The sequence below is a fragment of the Quercus suber genome, unplaced genomic scaffold (genome assembly GCF_002906115.3).
Source record: "Quercus suber isolate HL8 unplaced genomic scaffold, Cork oak 2.0 scaffold_247, whole genome shotgun sequence".
NCBI classification, from domain to species: Eukaryota; Viridiplantae; Streptophyta; class Magnoliopsida; order Fagales; family Fagaceae; genus Quercus; species Quercus suber.
Window position 1 is genome coordinate 241,890 of NW_027069703.1, and position 23,302 is coordinate 265,191.

Consider the following 23,302-nt stretch of genomic DNA (forward strand, 5'->3'; position numbering starts at 1 on the left):
TTGTTTATAAAATATATATATATATATATATTCTTTTTTATTATTATTTTTTGCGTCTAGTGTATGTGAGATTAGGAATTAAGGAAATCAGAAATTCAAAAAAAAAGAAAAAAAAAAGAAACTAGTGAGTCTTTGATAAAGTAAAAAAAAAAAAAAAAAACTGAAATGTGCATGGTCTTTAGGGAAATATCAAAGTGGACTGAGAAGTGTTTTTTTTTTTAATTAATTTTAATTTTTGGATAAGTTTGTGTAATTATACTAAACCAAGTATGAATTTGGTTTTTCAATTAAAATATCAAATGGTCTCTCTCTCTCTCTCTCTCTCTCTCTCTAACCCATCGACCCATCATTGTTGAAGACCAACCATTGTTGCAGACCAACCATAGCCCACCCATAACCGACACCACCACCCTAGCAGTTTGGCACTACCTTAACGCAAACTCAGTGACCTTACCTCTCTCTCTTTGTCACCCTATGACCCACCCAACTCCGCCACAACCATCACTCCAATGACTGCAACCCTTCCTTGGCAACCCCTTGCGAGTTTAAATTTTGTGTTATGATTTTTTTCCATGTAAGCCAAAACACCTGAAAAGTTTTCTTGTGTGTTTTTAGGAACACAACCAAACAATTAGAAATATTTTCTTTGCAGTCATAATATTTTCGCGATAATATTTTATAGTCATGAATAATTTTTAGTTGAAACAAATGGAGGCTTAGTGTACTTCTAGAACCACACCATTTGTTACAACTTCTTGAGGTGGTCAGCTGTGAGTGGTGGACAAACACTTTCACATAAACCTACTACATTTTCTCCATCATTTAGAGTTGAATACATTGAAATTGTGACAACAATTATGGCACAAAAATTGTGTCCCTAAACTTTCTCGTTCACGAGGCCAAATCCAAACACATTGTTTGCTCATTAATGACATGATAGATTAATATTTGAATAGTAAAAATTTGATTATAAAATAGTTACAAAATTGATTCTAAAAAAACAAATAAATAATTAGAAAATTGACAAGAGTTCTTTCACAAATACAAATTATTACTTTATATTTGATTTCAATAAAAAAAAATGCTATTACTTCAATATATTAAACTAACTAATATTAACAATACGTAAGATGGTTTAATAATAATATTTATTGTAATTTAACTTTTTAAATTTAGAAAACGTCAAAGTTAAAGAAATATTGATAGTCTCTTTTATGAGGGAAAAATTCATGTGTTCGATAATTCATAAGCCATTATAAACATTATATAAGACACTTTTTTTTTCCTAACAATTTATTGACAATATATTGAACCAAGACATGCTTAAACCAATCCTAAATGCAAAAGCATAATTAAAACAAATTAAAATATAATGGCATAATAAAAGGATTGGAATACACTTTTGATTCTTAAAGTTTGAGATTGTTTTCATTTTGGTTATTTACATTTCAAAATTTTTATTTAAACCTTTTAATCCATTCCAAGTCATGTGTCAATTCACTTAGCAAATCGTGCTAGTTGATGTGTGATCTTGTTGTATACTCTACGCGATTGTCATTGCAATAGATCTGAATTTCATGAACATACTATATATATATATATATATGTATATATAAAAGTAAAACCAATTATTTAATTATTGTCCTTTCCACTCTCTTTGAAAACCAAACAAGAGAAAAAATTTGTTTCCATTCTTTTTCCAACCTTCGAACAAACACATAGAGGAAGATATTTTCTTTTTTCCTTTCCTTTCCCTTTCTTTAGGTGGAACCAAACATGGCCTTAATATCAAATAAGATAGCTTCAACTTATCGTATTGATCAACCCAATGCAGGAGTTGGGTGGGTGGACACCATTTTTGGCTCTATTATCGCGTCAAAATGAACGAACAAAGAAAGTGGCAGCTTGGCGGGCAATGCTGAAAAATTCATGCATTGCACGTTGGCACAAAGCGAGGACCTGTAGGAGGAATTGGGTTTCGCAGAGACTTAAAGAATAGGATCCGACCTTCCAAGTTCCAAGTCACGTAGTACAACATACAACAGCACGGCAGATCCAGAAGCAGCCCAGCCCCATGAATTCCTGACCCCCCAGAGTCCAGACTTGTCAATTCACTCACGCCCACCAATAACGCTACAAGGACGGTTTCTCAAGTTACCCAAAGTGCAATTCGGTGTAGAAAATGCACACAAAAGTGTTACTGACTCGGTCATTCATAATTATTAATAAAGGTACCTAAGGCTCGTGTTTTGACATGCACATTTTGCTGACTGATTCTCTCCGAAACTCTCAAGATTCTTCGTGACACCTCACGCTCATTAAAACTTTTATTTTTTTAGCATGAAAAACATGAGCATATTTTAATTAAAATTCCTAATTAAATCACTCCCTTCGTCGAAACTAAGGAATTAAAGGAAAAAGGAAAAATCATTGGTCAACGTTCCAAAACCAAAAAAAAAATGAAGTTTCACGAGGCGGCCTGCTTTGAACACACCCTAATCTATCTACACTTAATTTTGCTTAGATATTAACATGTGATTGGATTAGGAACTGTAGCGCTTTACTAAATGGAAAAAAATGAATTTGGGTGTACTAACTACTAATCATTGATTGACCTTTAAGCATATTGCAAATTTAGCTGCATCTCTTGGGTGTTCTTTCGCAAGGGCTTAGATTTGGAAGAGGTATTTGATATCAAATGATATAACGTAATTGTGTCAAAATTCAATACTTGAAATATATCTTTAAAATAACAATGAACTATGTTAATATGTGTTTTTAAGACAATTATTAATAAACTATATTAGGAATTTTTGACACTAGTATCATTAGAAATATAAAACGCTGGCAAAAAAATTAGTTATTTAATTATTTTTTTCATAAAATATTTCTAAAAATAGTTTATAAGCTAATGCCTTTAGGGAATCAATTAACAATATTAGCATTTTATCAATCTACTACTCTAAGGGCCCATTTAGATGGAAGGGAGAAAGAAATGATAAAGTAAAATTGACTAAAAATATACTAATTTTCAATTAAATTTACATTATTCTACTTCATTTTCTTTTATTCTTCTTTAATTCAAACAGACCATTACTAATGTTAGCTATTACTTACTCAATATTACTTATTCCTAGATCCAACGGTCTAAATCAATTCATCCAAATGGGTATACGCATGCAGTAAATGCTTTATTTTATTTTTTATTTTTTGAGAATCTCATGCAGTAAATGCTAAAATGACGTGGCCCTGATTACACATTAATTTTCCAACAAAACCTCGATGAACAAAATAATTATATTAAAAAAAAATCAGAAAAGTGGTGTACAAATTATTTAATAAATAAATACGCACAAATGTCACTTCGACGCGCCTGAGCTGCATTTCTTAACACCAACCAATCACAACACGAGGCCGTGCTTTATGTACTTTTTTATTATGCACAACAGAAACCAACCCTCGCTTTCCTTTCAAACTAACCTAACTCCTCCTCTCCCCAACGCGCCTTATCCGCGCGTGAATTTATCACCGCTTCCCCCCAAGTCTCTCAAACAAAACGTGAACAACTCGTACAAGCACCTCTCTCTCTCTCTTAAACCAACAACTAACAAAAACGAAGAAGTTTCTTTCTCTCTTTCTCTCACGCTTTTGGAGTTTTCATGCTCTCTTTCTCTGACCGAATTCTTCGGCTCTGGCGTTTCGAAACCCTAGATTCGCTCCCATTCCAATCCCCAGGTATTTTTTTTCGTTTTTTACAGATTCGTTTTTGTTTTCGTTGTTTTACGAAACCCGATTTTTTAAAATTTTCGCGAATTTTGGACACTTTTTGCTGCTCAGATCCGTTCTTCTCGGTTTGTCAAAAATTGTAATCTACTTTCAAATTTCTTAATTTTTTTTAATCATAATCATTCTCTATGTTTAAATTCGCGTATTAAATTATTTATTTTATTCACAGAAAATTTTTATTTATTTATTTTGCCGTTAGTTCACACAATGTATATGAGGAAGACTGATAAATACTCTTAAGTTTTACTGCTTTCAGTTACATTACGATGAATTTGTTTGATTTTTTAAAAATATAAAATTTTTATTGTTTTTGTTTTTCGAAAGTGTTTTCTTTTAGTAGTGTTTGAAGGAGTCAATAGTAAAGCTTGCTCGTGTATTTGAATTCTGCTTGACAATACGATGGAAAGGTAATTAATTTTTTTTAGCTGCGTTCAATTTGTATGGGAGTATTTGACTTTCTTATAAAGCAAAAGTGGTAGTAGTTTTTTTTGTTTGGTTTACTTTTCTTGTTTTATGAATTTCTGTTTTCTAAATTCTTATTCTTGATTCCAATTATTTTTGTTGTTGCGAATTTTCAAAATCTAATTTTGTAGCATTGCATTGTAATTCTGTATCATTTCGTTGAATTCGGGATCTGCATTGTTGCTAGGAAAGCCAAAATTTGTTTCTTTAGCTTAATTTGATCACAGAACCTGAAATAAATATTAGATTCCTATGCTTCTGGCTTTTTCTTTCTTTTCATAGAAACTGTACTCAGCTAAACCAACTCAGTGAGAATGGAATCTTTGGTTTATTTATTTAGCTAGACCGTAGAGATGAAATTTTTAACCTTGCAATAAACAATTTATTTTAAAATTTTCTTTTTTTAATTACCTTTCCTCGTCGATTTAGCTATATTAATGGAAATTTCTTGCTAATATGGTTTCTCTACTCTCTATATATTATATATAGTCCTTTTTGAACCCTTGCGGTCTTGAATATCTTGAATTGGGCTGCTCCTGCAAGAATCTGAGTCTCCTGCAGCCCACTTCTGGGATGCCCCCATAGTTTCAATCTTTTCCCCATTTTCTTCTCATGGTAAGGAAGGATCTGTTGTTGATCAGGTGTTCCCAAATTTCTGTAAAATCTTCACTTCCCCCCTTGTTTGGATTTTTTGATCTTTATTATTCTTGTGTGGAAAGGATTTGGAAATTTGTGTCCTTATGAAAAGGTTATCAATGTACCACAATCTAGTATAGTGTTCCTTTGAGAACAGCTTATCTAGCTTTTTACTAAAAACTTTTTGTTGAAAATGTGCTGAAGTATAATTGTACTTTGAAAAATTTGAAAAAGTGAGAAATGGCGGGAAAAAGTGAGGTTTTAAAAGGTTATACATAAAAGCTAAAAGCTAAAGCTTAAAGCTGATGCCAAACTCACCCATAGTTAACATAAACTACATTGATTTGTGGAAATAATTGTTTACTAGGATCAGCCAGGTTGGTTTGTTCTTTTATCAACTGTTTATGATTTCAGTAGCGAGCTCTCAACTGGTTAATTACTGGTTAGGATGACTGGTTTCCCTGGTGTCGCATGGTTTTGGCAATTTTAATAGGTCACGTACATGGCTGATAAAATATCTTGCATTCATGTTCCTTAAGAGTTTTAACTTGTCTAAGAGACAAGTGAAATGGCAGACAAATGTATTCTTCCATTGATAGAGCAATATGTTGGCAAACATGAGTTGATGTTCTTATAAGATTGGTGTAATTGAGATGAAATTATAGAGGTGTTTGAGTGGAAAGATTAACGAGGTTAAGTTAGAAATAAAATTAATCAGGAAACAAAATTTTTGGATTAAGATCTGATTGGTTATGTGAATAGAAATAAGTAAGCAGCAAATTTGTGCTTGAAATTTAGATTTTTGAAAATTTACAGATTTGAGTACCTACCTTTATGGTTATATGCATTTAAAGTTTGTATTTGGTTCAAATTTGTTTGTAGTATTTGTTCCCGTCAAATACTTACTCATATTCTTAGTTGGTTTCTTTTTTCTGTATAGTTTCTGGTGTTCAGAGCCTTTCTTCCAGTGTGCAAAGCACCCCAGAGAAAATGGGCACTCAGACGATGCTTCAAGAAGTCCAGAACTCCTCCAAGAGTTTCTGAAATCTGGTCCAAAGAAGGAACTTCTTCGAACATGTTTTGATAAGGAAAGGAAAAACTCATCGAAAAGCAAAATGACTGAACTTCATAAGACTACTAACAAGACCATCAAGAAGCAGGACTCGAGAAAAACTTCTTCTAGTTCAAACAATCAGTCTTCTAAAAAGCAACATCGGAAGGGGGAAAATCCCATGCGACTCCCATCATCTCCGCAACAGTCTTCAGATTTTGGAAATTTGAATTCATGGATCTGTAAAAATTCTGCTTGTAGAGCTGTTCTATCCATAGATGACACATTTTGCAAGAGGTGCTCATGCTGTATCTGTCACCTATTTGATGACAATAAGGATCCTAGTCTTTGGTTGGTATGCACATCTGAACCTGGTCAGGGAGACTCCTGTGGGTTATCTTGTCACATTGAGTGTGCCCTTCAACATGAAAAAGTGGGGGTTGTTGATCTTGGGCAATTGATGCAGCTAGATGGTAGTTATTGCTGTGCTTCTTGTGGCAAAGTTTCAGGGATACTTGGGTATGTAATTTTCTTGCATCTCCTGAGTTGGGTATGAAATTGTTGATCTTGACAGGCTGTTTTCTAGCCTTTTCTCTGGAAGTTGTTGCTGAGCTGAATCAGTCTTTGGTCAGGCACCTTGTTAATTGTTGCCATACTCCGTGATATGGTTGACAGCGCTTTCTCTCTTGCCTCCCCCCCCCCCCCCCCCCCCCCCCCCCCCCCCCCCCCCCCCCCACCCCACCCCNGAATTTTCAAAATCTAATTTTGTAGCATTGCATTGTAATTCTGTATCATTTCGTTGAATTCGGGATCTGCATTGTTGCTAGGAAAGCCAAAATTTGTTTCTTTAGCTTAATTTGATCACAGAACCTGAAATAAATATTAGATTCCTATGCTTCTGGCTTTTTCTTTCTTTTCATAGAAACTGTACTCAGCTAAACCAACTCAGTGAGAATGGAATCTTTGGTTTATTTATTTAGCTAGACCGTAGAGATGAAATTTTTAACCTTGCAATAAACAATTTATTTTAAAATTTTCTTTTTTTAATTACCTTTCCTCGTCGATTTAGCTATATTAATGGAAATTTCTTGCTAATATGGTTTAAAAAAAAAAAAAAAAAAAAAAACACTGTCCCTAATGTACATATGTGCTAAGGTTTTTAGTGTTTTTTATGTTTCCAGAGGGAGCACTGCTTCAGTTGTTGTCTATAGCTAATGAAAATGGATATAGAAGATAAATTTCTAGCTAAAGGTATGGTTTTGATGTATTATATATGTTTTATTTTTCTTTCATGGGTACAAAGTTTTTTTTTTTTTTTTTTGTGTGTTTCTATTGCTGTTTTAATGCTTGGTACTATGGGTGGCTACTAGTAAAAAAAAAAAAGAAGAGAAGTGGGTGGTTATCATTTATGGTGTGTTATAACACTATGGTACTCTACTTAAATGTTTTGATGTTTTTTGAAAGTATAATTATTAAGTTATTGTAGCTACTTCTCCTATTTAGTATTCAATTTCTTTTGTTTCATTTTGTTGTGGCGTACCTTTATGAAAATTGTTACATTTATGTTGCCTTTTATGATGAATGCTGAAAAAATAATTTCGTGTGTCAAATGTAATTTTGTGCTTCCAATATTACTTTAATCTAGAATTTCATTTATTTGAAAAGTTATGATGCACAATCAACGAGCTCTTAGCATTCCTGATAGGTTCAGAGGTAGGGATTAGGGAATCAAGCATTTGCAGCGATGCTATTGCTTTAAATATTAAGCCTTACTAGAGAATTGTCTTATAACTGATTCTGTCCTACACATGGGTTTCTGGTAAAATACGAAAGAGGTCTATTGGTCCCCCAAAGTCAGGATAAGGCTTTCGTTCGCCCAGTTTTTGGAAACTTGCTTCTTGTGTGCAGTAGCTTGACCATGGTGGCATTATTAATTAACTAATGTTATGAAAATAAAAGCTTGCCATTGAATTTAATTTATGATTGTTGCTCAAGATGTTTGTGACTTGTGAGTATTTTTTTTTTTTGGTATGCTATTAACATATCCATTAACTGTATCAATTTTAATTGGCTTAAACATGTTGGACTCAATAGAAATGAAAACAAAAAAATGACGGGTATTGGCATGAGCTCTAGCTCAAATGGGCATATCTTCTCCTATAAGGATGGAGTGGAAGGTAAGGTTTGTGAGTTCAAGACCCATTGTATGCACGTGTAAAGTACCATTCAAAGAAAAAAGAAGTAAAATACGTGATAGTTATCTAGTTGAAGCCTTAAATAAAGAATCTTGTTAATGGAAATATGATATGCATTTCAAAGTGAGATAGGAAGCCTTTTGGAGGAGGTGTCTGGTTAGATCAAAATTTGTAAGAGAAATGTTGGATTCAAAGGAAGCTATTCTTGATAAGAATACATGCAGCATTCAAAGGAAGCTTTTCATGAAGAGAAGCACTTGTTACTTATTGGTAAGGGAAACCATCTTAATTACGGTGGACTATCCGTCTATCATGGGGAAATGTTTACATCTTGGAACATAATTGCATTGTTAGTTTTTAATTTGATGACCACAATAGAGGCCATGAAATTATGTCACAAATTTGTCCAATGAATTTCATAGTTAGGGTATGAAATTCGGATCCCCCCCCCCCCCCCCCCTTCCTTTTCTTTTTAGATGAATTGGTTTTTTGTTATTTTTTTAAATTTTTTGTAGGAATTCTATGGAGTGATCTTTGAACTGTTTGTTTAGCACTAAGATAATCATTTACCATCACAATAGCTATTGCTGCCAGTGAATTTCTTTGCTGGATTGATTTCTATGAGATACACTGGGCCTTAGTGAACTTAAGTGGCTGGTGAATAGGAGATCTTCTCTCTGATCCACATTGAGATGGAATCCATGTATAATGGAAAAAATATAGAGCATTGGCTACAAGTTTTTCTTTTTTGTTCTGGTAACTGATTTTTATCCTTGGGCTGACGGGAATGATATGATTTCATCTGGCAGTTGTTGGAAGAAGCAGCTAATGATAGCAAAGGATGCTCGCCGTGTTGATGTACTCTGTTATAGGATATACTTGAGTTACAGGCTCTTGGAAGGGACATCCAGGTTTAAAGAACTGCATGAGATTGTAAAAGATGCAAAGGCTAAACTAGAAACTGAAGTGGGTCTAGTGAATGGCATATCTGCCAAGATGGCACGTGGCATTGTCAGCAGACTCTCTATTGCAGGTGACGTGCAGAAACTCTGCTCTCTTGCAACTGAGAAAGCAGATGAATGGCTGGCCACTGTTTCAAATGCGAATCCAAACTGCAGAGGTTGGGAAACCTATTAATTGGTCTTCTTTGTCTTTCTAATTGTTTGAAATGCCTATACAAAATTTACTTATTAATAGATTTTGTTGGTTTCGTTTGCAGAAGATTCACTTCCTGCTGCTTGCAAATTCTTTTTTGAAGATGTAACATCATCGTCTGTTGTGATTATCTTGATTGAACTGTCTAATGCATCATCTGATGATATTAAGGGCTACAAGCTCTGGTATTGCAAAAGTAGAGAAGAGACACACACAAAAGACCCCATTTGTGTATTTCCAAAAGCTCAGAGAAGGATTATGATCTCCAATCTGCAGCCCTGCACGGAATATACCTTTCGGATAATTTCGTATACAGATGCTGGTGACTTGGGTCACTCTGAGGCCAAGTGTTTCACCAACAGTGTTGAGATACTTAACAAGAATTCCAATTTAGCAGTTGCCATGAACCGTAAGAAAGAGAATCCCCACATTGGAGGCAGTTCTTCTAGTCCCAAAAGGGAGCTCAATAATACAACAGCAGATGGTTCTTCTGGATTTAAGGTTCGAGACCTTGGAAAGATCCTGCGTCTTGCTTGGGCTCAAGAGCAAGGCTGCCTTGATGGGTTTTGCAGTCCAGAGGTGGAAAAATGCTGTGAAGTAACAAAAGTGATCAAGCCTGAATCTCTTGAAGAAAGGTCACCTTTTGTTTCGCGTGGGCTTGACTTGAATGTTGTTTCAGTGCCAGATTTGAATGAAGAGCTCACCCCTCCCTTTGAGTCCTCTAGGGATGAAGATAATGGATGCACTTTGCAGCAGGCGGTTGAGGCGGATGATGATGCTGCTTCTCATGACTTAGAGAAGAATGGTTTAGCTAGATCACATGGTAGTGGCGACTCACAGACGTGGACACATGGGCCAGCTGTGGAAGTCCCAGCTGTTGATTCACGGGCAGAGTTTTGCAGGAATAGGGCTGCAAACTCTAACGAAGAGACACATGATTGTGACAGCACTTTGATAAACGGGTCTCCATTCCGAAACCCCAATGGTTCATATTGCTTAGATGAGAGCTTTGAGTACTGTGTGAAGATAATCCGACTGCTGGAATGCAGAGGTCACATTAAACAGGAATTTAGATTGAAATTGTTAACATGGTTTAGCTTGAGATCAACAGAACAAGAACGTAGGGTGGTCAACACATTCATTCAAACACTGATTGATGATCCGAGTAGCTTAGCAGGCCAGTTGGTTGACACCTTTTCAGATGTTATATACAGCAAGAGGCAACGAAACGGATTCTGTAGTAAGCTGTGGCATTAAATAAGGGCGCAGCAGTCTGATTTACAGGATTGTTAATTTGCTTCATGTTTAATTTTTTCCTGCGATAATTTAGCCCTGATTGTTTTCGCCGTTCTTTATACAGGCATTTTTTCTTAGTCACCACTCACCATCAGAAGTGATTCATTTTTATCACGGTTGTCCGGCTAAAAGATTTGAGTTGCTGATTGCGGAGACAGTTCCTGATGATTCTTGGAAGGGGGCCTAGCACTTAAGGTTTCGTGCTGTAGAAGGCATATTCCATTTCCTATTTTATTCTAATTACATTGAAGTAGCTGCATTATTCAATCATGGAGGATACATGTATAATTACTTCATCATTTTCCCTCTTTAAATTAAAGAAGGGTTCATGGAATCGATCCTGAATTTACATGATTAAGTTATCTTCTTCGTTGTCATAGTCTTTGTTTTCTATTGCTTAGTCTGTACTTGCCATTTTTTCATTGAATTGAGGATTTGGAAACAATAGAAGAAATTCTAGCAATTTCCTGATTTTTGGAGTAAAATGGCACTGCATCTCCGGTTTCACATATCAGGGGAAAAGAAAATCCTGTTTCCAGTCTTTTCTTCAGGGACTGTAACTCATCGCATATTTTGGTTTCATCTTTCTTCTCCCTTCTTTATCTCTCTCTCTCTCTCTGGGGAAAGGGGTTGGGGGATTTGAAAATAATAAGTCTATTTGACACAACTTTTTGAGGTAATAAATTGTGATTAGTACATAATAAAAATAGTTAGTAAGAGATTTATGTGAAAATAATATTACACTAATTACAATTTCTGACTTTGCAACCAATTGTGAAAAAAAGAAAAATAAAAAAGAAAAAGAAAAAAGAAGCGGATTCTAACATTACTCATTTGACCTCGAAAATGCCCATGATACGGGGGATGGATTTGTCAATTCACCATTCGCCGGTTGATCGGTTCAAGCAGGCAATGGTTAGACAAAGAACAATAATTTAGGGGTGCGCTTTCTAAACCGGTCTCGTAAGATATTTTCTCCCACTGAAATTCTCTTTTGTCATAAACGATCTTGCCAACTAAGCAAAAAATAAGTGTCAGACTTCGACATAGGAAAAAAAAAAAAAAAAAAGCAACACGTTGTCGTTCTGGCTAAGTGGATTGAATTTCCAACGATTACATTGACACGACACGAGAACTTGAGGTTCATACTCACAGGCTACTCACTTCATCTCTCTCTCTCTCTCTCTCTCTCTCTCTCTCTCTCTAAAATGCAACTCCTCCATGCTCCATCTTCACCATATCTCTCTCTTCTAAGCTCAAAATCACAACCGAAAGCGAGTAAGCTATACTGCTTTGGTCAAAGTTTCATTTACTCTCTATGAAGTTTATGCATTAAGTTGCTTACTTTTTTTTGTCTATTGTTGTAACTTGTGGTACGTCTTTCACCAGAGAATTGTCTTCCATTGTTGGCTATAAATTGTTCTGTTCAGCCTCGAAGACTCGAAAGGTCCATATGGGTATTGGACAAACGCTCCATTTTGAGTTCTGTTTCTACTAAAGCTGCCTCTGTTGAAGGTAAACTTCTTTAACATTTTAGAAAGAAAACACTGAAGCAGAAGCTCACTGCTACAATTACAAACAAAATAGAAATTGCAAAATTGGCTTAAATAAGGCTGGAAGCTTTGAGGTTCTTATTAATATGTAGTCTTGGAGGCTTAGTGTTGTGGAAGTATCCAATATGTTTTAGAGGGCATTTTAGTTGATCCTTTGAAATGAAATGCACAAGTTTCAGATAGAGAAATTTGGGTGTCCTTTCTCGCATCAAAGGCTTTAAGTTTTATGTGGTGAAAACTACAACGCTTGTCTGAAATCATTATTCATTTTTCTAATGAAAATTCGTGAGATATTTAGACAAATTTTATGTATAGCTTTCCTTTTTCTCCTTAATAATATGCAACATGCACGCGTGTGCACACTCACACACGTTTCTGTAATAGATATTATATACTTATATGGAAAATTAATAACACTATCAACATTCAAAAGTGTAGCACCTTATTTAAGAATTTTAGTACTGGCCTCCATATGGACATATGGTCTCTATGAAGTTAAATAATCCATCATGGAGTTGTGTAGATAGCTAAGTCATCCACACTGCATTTCTTTGTGAGACTTTATCTTGCATCTTCATGTGTAACTAAATTATAAAAATTACGTGTTTAGACCCCTAGAGGGACTTACTACCAATTTTATTAATTTTACAATTAATAATCCAAGTAGTTAATGAGCCAATTACAGTTGTGATATGGATAAGGCAGTGAGCAAACAATCACAAGAACAACCACTCACTTTGGACGAGAGATTGTTCACAAAGTGAAAACCCAACGGTGGAAAATACTTTGTGATCTAGCTCAGCTTGTCAAATCCACTTTGAAAAAGTTGCGATACAAGCTAACTTCAAGACCTCCAGTACAAGTAATTTGATAATGTATCTGAGCTTTGCTCCTGCTGCAACTGCTAATTCAGCCTTCGTCTTCACAGTGATCCAATGCTGCAAGTCAATCGTTGACCATGAAACCAATCTCTTGATTACTTCAAGGTGACTTGAAGATTTTCGTCTTCTATGTGATTCACAAAAGTACTCCAACAACACAGGTGGTGATATTGTGTTGGGTGGCTAAATCTCCTCTAAAAGATAACAAAATTGGAAAGGCTTGGAAGACAAGAATGGGTTAACTGGTTTTTCTTTATATTCCAGTAGCCGTCTTCCTTCTCTAGAGATTAGGGTTAACATAGGGTTTATATGTATGTAGGGTTCTGCTAGAGGTGGTCACAAAACAGACTCTAGAAGAAATCTTAGAATTTCCATAAAAATTGGGTTTTGGTTGACCGAGAGAGTTTCTGTTTGATTTCGCACAATTGAGCTTGAATTGCATGACTAAGGCTTCAATTTCACACGACCATGCTTTGTCTTTTCTTGTGCAGTAATTGAAGCTTCAACCCTCAGCCTTCATTAGCACTATTTATACATTACAACGTCAAACCCAACAATTACAAGTAAATTTAACATGGAACCAACATCTAAAAATCCTAATAAATTTGTCCATCCAACAATAAATTTAGAGGCCAAAAAGCATCTAGCTATTGGAAATTAAACCCTATATCTAGGGTTCTATGCTTTATGGACTCATATTTTTCTGTTGGTGACTGAATCAAGTAAACTTATGGACACATGATTGAAGGCAGTGTATGTAGTGATTCATGATCTGAATTATTGAAACAATTGAAACCTTAAATTTGGTAGAACGGTAAGGAATAAGGATCTAATTAATTGTTAGAAGCTATTTGATCCCCTTTTAGAAGTCCTAAATATCATAATATCAGTATGCGCCAAGCATGTCACCAGCACAGTAAGATAGATCCAAAGTATACTTTTAGCTACAAGATTGTTGGGGGAGATTGAAACATAGACAGTCTTCCTGTAATACATTTGATATACATTTTAGGTACAACCTCATTCTAAAGACCTTAAGCCACCAGATTTTGGGCCAAATGTACACGTGCGCGTGTGCGCGCACACACACACACAACCAAGTCACTTTGTGGTGCTGTTGTGCTTGCATAAAAAAGTTCAATTTTTTCTTCCTACCAACATTCATGGGAGCTGTACTTCCACGTATTACATTTTGAAGAGTTAATTTTTATACATCCTCCTTAATTTTACCATTTTTCTTGGACTTGTGTAGCTGGCACTTCTGCGATATCTATTGGAACAGCTGAGAGTGATGTGTTGAAAGCCTTGTCCCAAATCATTGACCCAGATTTTGGGACAGATATTGTTTCATGTGGATTTGTGAAAGATCTGCACATCAATGAGGCTTTGGGGGAGGTCATTTAGAATGTGAATATGAAATTTCTATGCATGTAAAAATAATGTCCTGACTAAAATATTTCGACTTTACATCTCAGGTTTCATTTCGATTGGAGCTCACTACACCAGCATGTCCAATCAAGGACATGGTAAATGACACAACCACCGTTGTTTGATCAAGAACTGACATATTTTTTGAAGGGTAGACTATTTTTTTTTTTTTGTCATGGATTTCACTTGAACTACTTTGTAATGAAAACGTGCAAAGGGTTTCCACTTTTCATTCTCTTTCTTTCTTGTCCTCTGTGTGAATTGTTGTCCTAAAAATTGATGCACACTCTTGCTTTCACTGAATATCTTTAAAGACCCATGTGCAACTTTTTCAACTTCATTATGCTTTTGTTTGGCCTTGGTTGGAAATGTAGATTGCTTTAGTCCAATATTCATATAGGAAGTTTAACATGATTTAACTGGATGGCAGTTTGAGCATAAGGCAAATGAGGTTGTAGCGATGCTTCCTTGGGTTAAGAGTGTGAATGTGACAATGTCAGCACAGCCAGCACGACCCATTTTTGCTGGGCAACTTCCAGTGGGTTTACAGAAAATTTCAAATATTGTGGCAGTTTCAAGTTGCAAGGTAAACTTTCATTGACCTTATATTTTTTTTCTTTTTCTTTTCCCCCCATGTTGATTTATTGGTTTAATGTTATTATTGCTATCATTATACTAACATATTAGGCACTTTATGGTCCAGTCTGTCAGGTTACTGTTCAAGTTTCAATTGTTTGTGTGTGAGGAACACTTTTCACAATACTATATTTATTTCGACGAATTGATCTCCCTCTTTGTTTATATGCTATTTTATAGGGAAATCATCTTTTTGAATGAAAATCTTCTTGATTAATCTGAGAGTGACAAGACAAATACCTTAAAAATTTGGAGATATATATATATATATATATGGGTTGGGTTCAAGTTACACCACTCAATATTTTTTAATAGGATGCAAATTTTGACAAATCTACCGTAACTTGAGTTATATTGCTTAGAGTTACATAAGGTGTAACTTGAACCCAATCCTATATATATATATATATATATATCATCAAGAAAGTGTAGCCTGCAAGGGCACACTGCCAACTTACTTTGTATTTAACCTGCTTTTCAGATCCCAACTAAAGGTGTTATTGACTATTCTTTTTCTCTAACAAATAAACATTAAATGTACAGATGTTTAAAAAAAAAAAAAAAAATTATTTCATACCATCATTTCTGTTTGATTCGAACTGGGCAGGGAGGCGTTGGAAAATCTACTGTAGCAGTAAACCTTGCTTATACTTTGGCTGGTATGGGTGCTAGAGTTGGTATCTTTGATGCTGATGTCTATGGTCCCAGTTTACCAACAATGGTCTCCCCTGAAAACCGACTGTTAGTAATGGTAAATTTTCAAAATATTTATTGATTTTTTACTTGCAAAGTTAGTGAAGTGCTGCAATAATGATTTTGGAGAAACTTCCTCCAGAACCCAGAGAAGAAAACCATAATACCAACTGAATACTTGGGAGTTAAGATGGTATCTTTTGGATTTGCGGGACAAGGACGTGCGATCATGCGAGGTCCAATGGTTTCTGGGGTCATCGACCAACTTCTGACTACAACTGAATGGTATGATGTACTTCCAATATTAAATTAGGACAAACATAGCAGCAATGAAAACTGGAGTAAGATTTACGTACTATTTGGGATTTTTATGAGAGTTCCTGTCCTGCTGGAGTATCTTCTTGTAATGTATTGTTTTACAGTGCTTGAATCTTTGGGTTTCAATTACAAAATTTTACTTATAAGGAATCTTATGAATTTTCATGGTTACGTTCTTGGAATTGCGTGGGGTACCTGCAATGTTATAATCATGATTGGTTTCATAATGCAGGGGAGAGCTGGATTATCTTGTTATTGATATGCCCCCAGGAACTGGTGATATTCAACTTACTTTATGCCAGGTTCTGCTTTTTTCATGCACTTATTCCCTTGCCTACATTACTAGCACCCTAGGATTCTCATTATCTTGATCTTCTGTTAATTTATTTTTATTACTTGCCTTTTCTTTTGATGTGGCATATTAATGTGGATGTGGATAGCTATTAAGATACTTTTTGCACAGCACATTGCATCATAATATTAACCCATCTACATTTAGTGGGTTCAATTGACATATGCAGGTAGTCCCTTTAACCGCTGCTGTTATTGTTACCACTCCTCAAAAGCTGGCATTTATCGATGTTGCGAAAGGAGTTCGTATGTTTTCAAAGCTTAAGGTTTGCATTGTTGTTATCCAATTACCAAGTTCCTTTTTGAAGTGAATCATGAATTATTTAAACTAGACACACTTTTTGACAATTTAAGGAGGAAATATGTTAGAAATTTTCAATGAAGAGTGACAATTTTAATCATGAGTTTATAAAACATTTTCTATTGCTTATCATCTTACATATTTGATCTCTTTTGGTGCTAAGCATACATTTGTGATTTCTATTCATTTACATAGGTGCCATGTGTTGCTGTAGTTGAGAATATGTGCCACTTTGATGCTGATGGAAAACGCTATTATCCATTTGGTAGAGGTTCAGGCTCTCAGGTATAACAGCATCTGAACAGTATTTTTCTTGTGAAACATATAAATTGAAAATCTCAGTAATCTTGGTACTTTTATATACAAGATATATATTTCTTATAACATTATACACATCTTTGCAGGTCATCCAGCAGTTTGGAATCCCTCATCTATTTGATCTTCCAATTAGACCAACTGTATGTTCTAAGTTTAGTTTCCTACCAGTTCTTATCGACTAAAATTTACTCTGGATGCATACTTGAAACATTATTTCTGTTACTACTTTAGACCATGGTATTGATCCAGCAATTTCAATGGTAGCTTTTCTGCAACCATGGTATATAAGTTGCATTTTATATACATGTTAGTTAATTTCCCTTTAGTTTCTCTCATAATTTTTTTGACTGAAAGTTCCACTCATAAATTTTACTTCACCTTTTTTTGTCTAATTTATTATGGATAGAAATTTGACCATTGTCCATTAATTGCGATGCTAATCCCCTGATTAATTCATGTTTCCACCTAACAAGAAAATTTAATTATGTTTCTTATATATTTATTTTAGGAGTAACTCCTTTTTATGTTTTGAGAAGTAGAATGTTGGAAACTGTAACATTTGTGCTAGGCATGCAGAGTTAAATTATAATTTTCATTACTTTATTTTGACAGCTGTCTGCTTCTGGAGATAGTGGAATGCCTGAAGTGGTGGCCGATCCTCAAGGTGAAGTTGCAAATACATTTCAGAACCTTGGAGTTTGTGTGGTGCAACAGTGCGCCAAAATTCGGCAACAAGGTACCCTGTCTATGCTGAGGCTTTATAGTCTTAGGAAAAGTGTCAAAATATGGCAGTGAGAATACAGTGCTACCTCTCTTTATGCGCTTATTATTAAGGTTATAACAAGCTTTGAAACTGCTCGAAATCAAAACAACTGCCTAAATTAAAATTTAATTTTAATAGTTGAAAGACTTCATGAGTTTTATCAGTTATTATCAACTTTGAGAAGAAAAAAGAATCAGATTTAATATTTAGCAAGTAAAATGGAATATTGAGATTTTCAGAAAAATTCCTAATTTCAGAATTCTGCAATTTATACATAAATAATGGGCTTGCTCCTTCATGTGGGATTATTTCAGTCTTGACTTGTTGCCTACATGGGTTTTTTTTGCACCAAGGGGAGGGATAAGGGGACATTCAAACAAGTGACTTCCACTTCATGAGGCGTGGTCCCTAGCCAATTGTGCTGCCCCTTGAGTTATTTGAATTTCCCTACTTCAGCTTTTACCTTAGTTTAATGAGAAATTGTCTTTTTTCATTCTAGTGTCCACAGCTGTCACCTATGATAAATCTTTCAAGGCAATCAGGGTGAAGGTACCAGATTCAGATGAAGAATTCTATCTGCATCCTGCAACTGTGAGACGAAATGATAGCTCTGCACAAAGTGTGGTATGAAGGAATTTCTTTGGAAAACTAAATTTCTTTTCTAAATGTTTCTAATTGAAATAATTGTTTCTATCTCATAAAAAGTAAGACATACAGGCACTTATTCTCTTATTGATGATACCTGAACTTTAATATGGACTGACACTGAATCACTTATCTACAATGACAATGATATAACCCCAGACCCGGTGGTTTCTGTTACCTTTCTGCTCAAGACTTGTCCAATATTCAGTTATAAGAAATTTTGCAGACCATATGATGAATTATATAGCTGAATATGTGTGCTTCAGCCGAGGATTTGTTATAGCTAGTTGCTGCATGCAATATTTTCAAACCTCTTTTGTTCCAACAACAAACACATGGCACTAAGAGCATTCCCATTGGGTTATCTAAATCTCTTAAAAATGCATTTTTCATATTATTGTTCACCCAAAACTCTATAAGACACTCCTCCATCAGCACATGCATATTTCAGTAGCAAATGCATTTTTGCTACAGTAATATCTAAACATAAAGAATACTGTATCATCCTTCATTTTTACTTTTTGATCATTTAATTGATGTACTTTTTCTTCTCTCTCCTCTGCTTTCTCCTGGCTACATATGTTGGTGCTTTTGTTTTTGTTTTTAAAAAAATATTATTTTAATGTTATGAATTAGAAAATAAAGAATGGGATGTGGGGTGTGTTGTTAAAGTGATAATGTAAAATAAATAAAGTGTGTTTTGGTGATGCAAAATGCATATATTTTTAAAGAAGCCAATGGGAATGCTCTAAGAACTTGGACATCTTGGCTTTTGTTTCTCATTAATAAAGGTTGATCAGAGGGAGTGTGCAGCATAGTTAAAACTGTGCACATTCATGCATTTGTGTGCGTGTGAGAGAGAGAGAGTTTTTGGGGGGGGGGGGGGGTGTTCCATTTGTGTGTGTGTGTGTTTGAACATCTTGAAATATAATTTTGTTTGAAGACTCTCCTCTCTCTCTCTCTCTCTCTCTCTCTCTCTCTCTCTCTCTCTCCATGAATCTTTCCATGATTTATATTTATTAAAGATATATTTCGCAAAACATACCCTCATTGTATTCTAGACAGGCTTGAAAACGAGACTTCATGAATAGAAAATTAAAAATAATTATAAATTTCCTAAAAAAAATTTCCAATGATCCGTATTAAAAAATAGAAAATTAAGGAGGTGCATTAGTTCCTATGTAAGTGTGGCAATCTTACATAGGTAATAAAGCAGTAGTTGGAATCTTATATATAAACAATGGTGATTGAGAATTAGTGACTTCAGCCAAATTTGGGGCTTCAGTTCAGCCCTAGTTGGTCTTCCCATGAGGGGGAGTCGTATGGTTAGAAGAAGGATCTTAGAAGAATATGGAATGTGTTTATTTGAAGAGTTACTTTGGTAGATTTGCCGTTTGTAAGAGCCGAATGTAAGCTGAGAGTTTGTTAGTGTAAGAACACAATGTGTAATGGGATCTGGCGTTTGTGAGATTGTTATAATTGTGATTTGAAGATGAGAGCTTGTGTTTCTGAGTTTGAAGAATAGAGTTTGTATTTCTGAGTAGGGTTTGAGAGTTTAAGTTGAATGTAGTGGAAGTTGAGTTGGTTTGTGTTTGTGAGGTTTATGAGTGTATTTTGTTAGAGTTACCTTAGTGTTTATAATCTGTGTCCCTTATATTAGATTTTAGTTGATGTTATTGATGATGTGAGCATGGAATTGGTTGAACCACATTAAATCTTGTTGTCTTGCCTATTTTTACTTTTTAAAATTTTATGTGGTTTGATTTTGCTAATTCTAAATTCCAAATAATTGGTATAGAGCTTCTGTCGTTACAATAAAGTTAATTGCCATCATATGTTGTTTTGGTAAACACTTATTGGTATAAAAATTTTCATATAATCTTTATTCTTTTGGTGGTTTGCCATATTTTGTCAAACTGTGATGATAGTGGAAAGCAAATATCCAGAATTTCTTTTGGTTGGGTTGATCCTTGCTTGCCACTTGCCCCTGACTCATAGCTTTTGCCTGCACCCTTGCTTTTGGAAGTAAAAGCACTAAGTAGAGAATCTATTTCCAGAATACCTCAAGAGAGGTTGCAAGATAATGTCCAGATTATTTTCTAATATATGATATTGACTCTTTGAGATGATGCTGTTGTCATTTTACATCAGTCATAATCCAACCATCAAAACCTTGTTCTGAGTATTTTTAGCATAGTCATGGATAAATCTATAGGTCACAGATGAAGAAGATTTAATTTAGGATAGATTTTAAATGTGTTCAAATTCTATACTAGTCCATGTTCATGCTAATTATTGAAAGAGAACAAAATGTTACTTTCTAGGAAGAAAAAATGAGCCTTGACAAATCCTCCACTGGAGTTGATTTTGGTTATTGTAATTATGAGTTTAGAATCTTCTACGTGTCTGACTTTTTTGTCCTTTGACTAATGAGGGGCTAATTTCATTCAAAACAGGATGAATGGACCGGGGAGCAGAAACTCCAATATACAGATGTTCCAGAAGATATTGAACCTGAAGAAATTCGGCCTATGGGGAACTATGCTGTTTCAATAACATGGCCAGATGGATTTAGCCAGGTGAGAAGGGCATTTGATTTAATGATAAAGATGAATCGAAAATTATGTGATGGATTGTCAACATTGGTGGAACTATTATGCAGAGTGAAGTTTCTGACTGGGTCTACTATCATTCAAGGGCAGCCATCAACTTCACGGCAAACCTAATAATTCCTTTCTTTGACCAAATCAAAAAACTATTTCTGCTGATGCTGTGCTAAGTCTATACGATTACCATTGGCAACTTTTCTCATGCAATTGACATAATAATATAAAAATGGGAGACTGATTGCAGCAATTGAACCAGCTGATTTGGTTGGATCACTTTGCATTCAGCTCAGCCATTAACACTGGCTATCCATATATTAGGGATTAAGTAGTGACTGAGCAGTTTTAACTGTGAAGAAGTTGTTAGATGGCTGTCAATGATGATTACTAGCATCTGGAGTTTGATTCTTGTGACTGAGTAGTCTAATGCAATTTTTTTAACCATTTAATTGAACATCTATTCGAGTATTTCTCATTTATACTTGAATGGATGAATGTGTGTATTTGCAGTCGTTTCTCCCAATTCATTCATATTTATGTCTATATTTGTTGACTAATGAAGGGATAATGGTTTCAACATATCAGTTTTTACAGATCTGTGCTCTATGTCCCTTTCTGATTTCTATCTTGTGGTGCAGATTGCACCCTATGACCAGCTGCAAATGATTGAGCGGTTAGTCGATGTGCCTCAACCAACTCCTGCACAGACATGATATTGTTACTATTATTTGCTAGACCTCAAACTAAATTGCATGGACTGCATCAACTCCTTCATGAGGATAATGCAAGTTTCAAGTCTTTTTAGCTCTGCTGCAGGCATAATAGCTTCATGCAAAGATTAATAGCCACTAGATATTAGTAGGTAATTCTGAACAAGATGTTCTTTTTTTTTTTTTTTTTTTTTTTTTTTAAATTTTAGGCAATTATTTATGACAAACTCCAATAGTGAATTTTTTTATACATGCATGCAATACAATATACTTCCTGTTTTGAATATTTTCTTCTTTTGTTAATGACTTGCAAAATTATATCTGGATCTGTTATGTTGTTATAAATGGCTGAATTTCATTAGAAGAAATGCTGCAAATAGTGTTTAGTGATCCAAAATCCACTTACATTCACCCAAACTCAGATAAATCGTCTAGTTTAATCTCAAAAGCAGGAGAAATCATTCAATACAATGGGACAGCCACATGGTCCTCCTAATCAATAAAAAGAAGTCATTTCTTATCATTAGTGTTGTGAGGGAAAATATGTGTTGGGTTTGTTCATTTAACCCTAACACAAAATATTATTTATATATAGAGTACAATGATATTACTAATTTACCGCTAATTTATACCCATAACACTCCCCCTCAAGCTGGAGAGTATATATCATACAATCCTAACTTGTTACATAATAAACCCAAATAAGCCTTATATAAAGTTTTGGTAAACATATCAACAATCTGGACTCGTGTAAAAACATATGGAGTAGCAATTACATCATCTTCTACTTTCTTCCAAGTAATATGACAATTTACTTCTATATGCTTGGTTCATTCATGGGACATAGGATTGGAGGCAATGTAAATTGTTGCTTGATTATCACAATGCACAGTCATAGGCACCTTCACAACAAATTTTAATTCCTCAAGTAAATGCTTAATCCACATAAGCTCATATGATGTGTGTGTCATGGCTCTATACTCAGCCTCGGTACTAGATCTGACAATAACTATTTGTTTTTGACTTTTCCATGTAATCAGGCTTCCTCCCAAAAAAGTGCAATACCCAGTAGTGGATTTTCTATTTGACGGCAATCCTGCCCAATCAACATTAGTATAAGCTTCTACCCGTAGGTGACTGTTAGCTTTATACAAAAGACCACAGCCTGGATGTGCTTTAAGATATCTCATGATTCGAATAACTGTCTCCCAATGTGGAAGACAGGGATCTTTCATACACTGGCTCAAAACACTAAAGACAAATAATATATCTGGGCAAGTAATTGTGAGATAATTTAGTTTACTAACTAGACGACGATATCTCTCAGGATTAGATAATAGCTCCCCTAATCTTCATACAATTTGACATTAGGATCCATAGAAGTCTCCACTGGTTTAGATCCTAACAAGTTAGTTTCTTCCAAAATATCCAACACATACTTTCTTTGTGATAAACTGATGCCTTCTTTAGATCTTGCTACCTCAATACCCAAGAAATAATGAAGTTTACCTAGATCTT

At 34.8% G+C, this 23,302-nt stretch overlaps 2 protein-coding genes across 4 annotated transcripts; both read left to right on the forward strand.

Annotated features, from left to right (window-relative positions):
* The first annotated feature begins 3,572 nt into the window (after positions 1 to 3,572).
* On the forward strand, positions 3,573 to 10,958 carry LOC111988827 (VIN3-like protein 1). Of its 3 annotated transcripts, XM_024020633.2 has the most exons (5): positions 3,574 to 3,735; positions 5,825 to 6,454; positions 8,940 to 9,250; positions 9,350 to 10,525; positions 10,646 to 10,958. In XM_024020633.2, the coding sequence occupies exons 2-5, from the start codon at positions 6,000 to 6,002 to the stop codon at positions 10,657 to 10,659; spliced, it is 1,956 nt and encodes a 651-aa protein (XP_023876401.2). In that variant the 5' UTR covers positions 3,574 to 3,735; positions 5,825 to 5,999; the 3' UTR covers positions 10,660 to 10,958. The 3 variants fall into 3 exon arrangements, with proteins under 3 accessions (XP_065636861.1, XP_023876401.2, XP_023876400.2); XM_065780789.1 differs by having other exon boundaries at positions 3,573 to 3,735; positions 9,353 to 10,958; XM_024020632.2 differs by having other exon boundaries at positions 9,350 to 10,958.
* A 717-nt stretch (positions 10,959 to 11,675) lies between these two features.
* On the forward strand, positions 11,676 to 22,070 carry LOC111988828 (fe-S cluster assembly factor HCF101, chloroplastic). Its single transcript, XM_024020636.2, has 15 exons — positions 11,676 to 11,859; positions 11,971 to 12,096; positions 14,268 to 14,410; positions 14,491 to 14,541; positions 14,874 to 15,029; positions 15,687 to 15,830; positions 15,915 to 16,057; positions 16,323 to 16,392; positions 16,612 to 16,707; positions 16,938 to 17,027; positions 17,147 to 17,200; positions 17,673 to 17,796; positions 18,323 to 18,447; positions 20,925 to 21,047; positions 21,713 to 22,070. The coding sequence occupies exons 1-15, from the start codon at positions 11,790 to 11,792 to the stop codon at positions 21,785 to 21,787; spliced, it is 1,590 nt and encodes a 529-aa protein (XP_023876404.1). The 5' UTR covers positions 11,676 to 11,789; the 3' UTR covers positions 21,788 to 22,070.
* Positions 22,071 to 23,302: the final 1,232 nt, after the last annotated feature.

Bases quoted from the DNA above. Each gene is read 5' to 3' on its own strand.
- LOC111988827 (XM_024020632.2), top strand. From the start codon at position 6,000: ATGACTGAACTTCATAAGACTACTAACAAGACCATCAAGAAGCAGGAC. The intron at 6,455-8,939 runs GTATGTAATTTT...TTCATCTGGCAG, and splicing joins AAAGTTTCAGGGATACTTGG to TTGTTGGAAGAAGCAGCTAA. The intron at 9,251-9,349 runs GTTGGGAAACCT...TTTCGTTTGCAG, and splicing joins TGCGAATCCAAACTGCAGAG to AAGATTCACTTCCTGCTGCT.
- LOC111988828 (XM_024020636.2), top strand. From the start codon at position 11,790: ATGCAACTCCTCCATGCTCCATCTTCACCATATCTCTCTCTTCTAAGC. The intron at 17,028-17,146 runs GTATAACAGCAT...ACATCTTTGCAG, and splicing joins GTAGAGGTTCAGGCTCTCAG to GTCATCCAGCAGTTTGGAAT. The intron at 18,448-20,924 runs GTATGAAGGAAT...CATTCAAAACAG, and splicing joins ATAGCTCTGCACAAAGTGTG to GATGAATGGACCGGGGAGCA.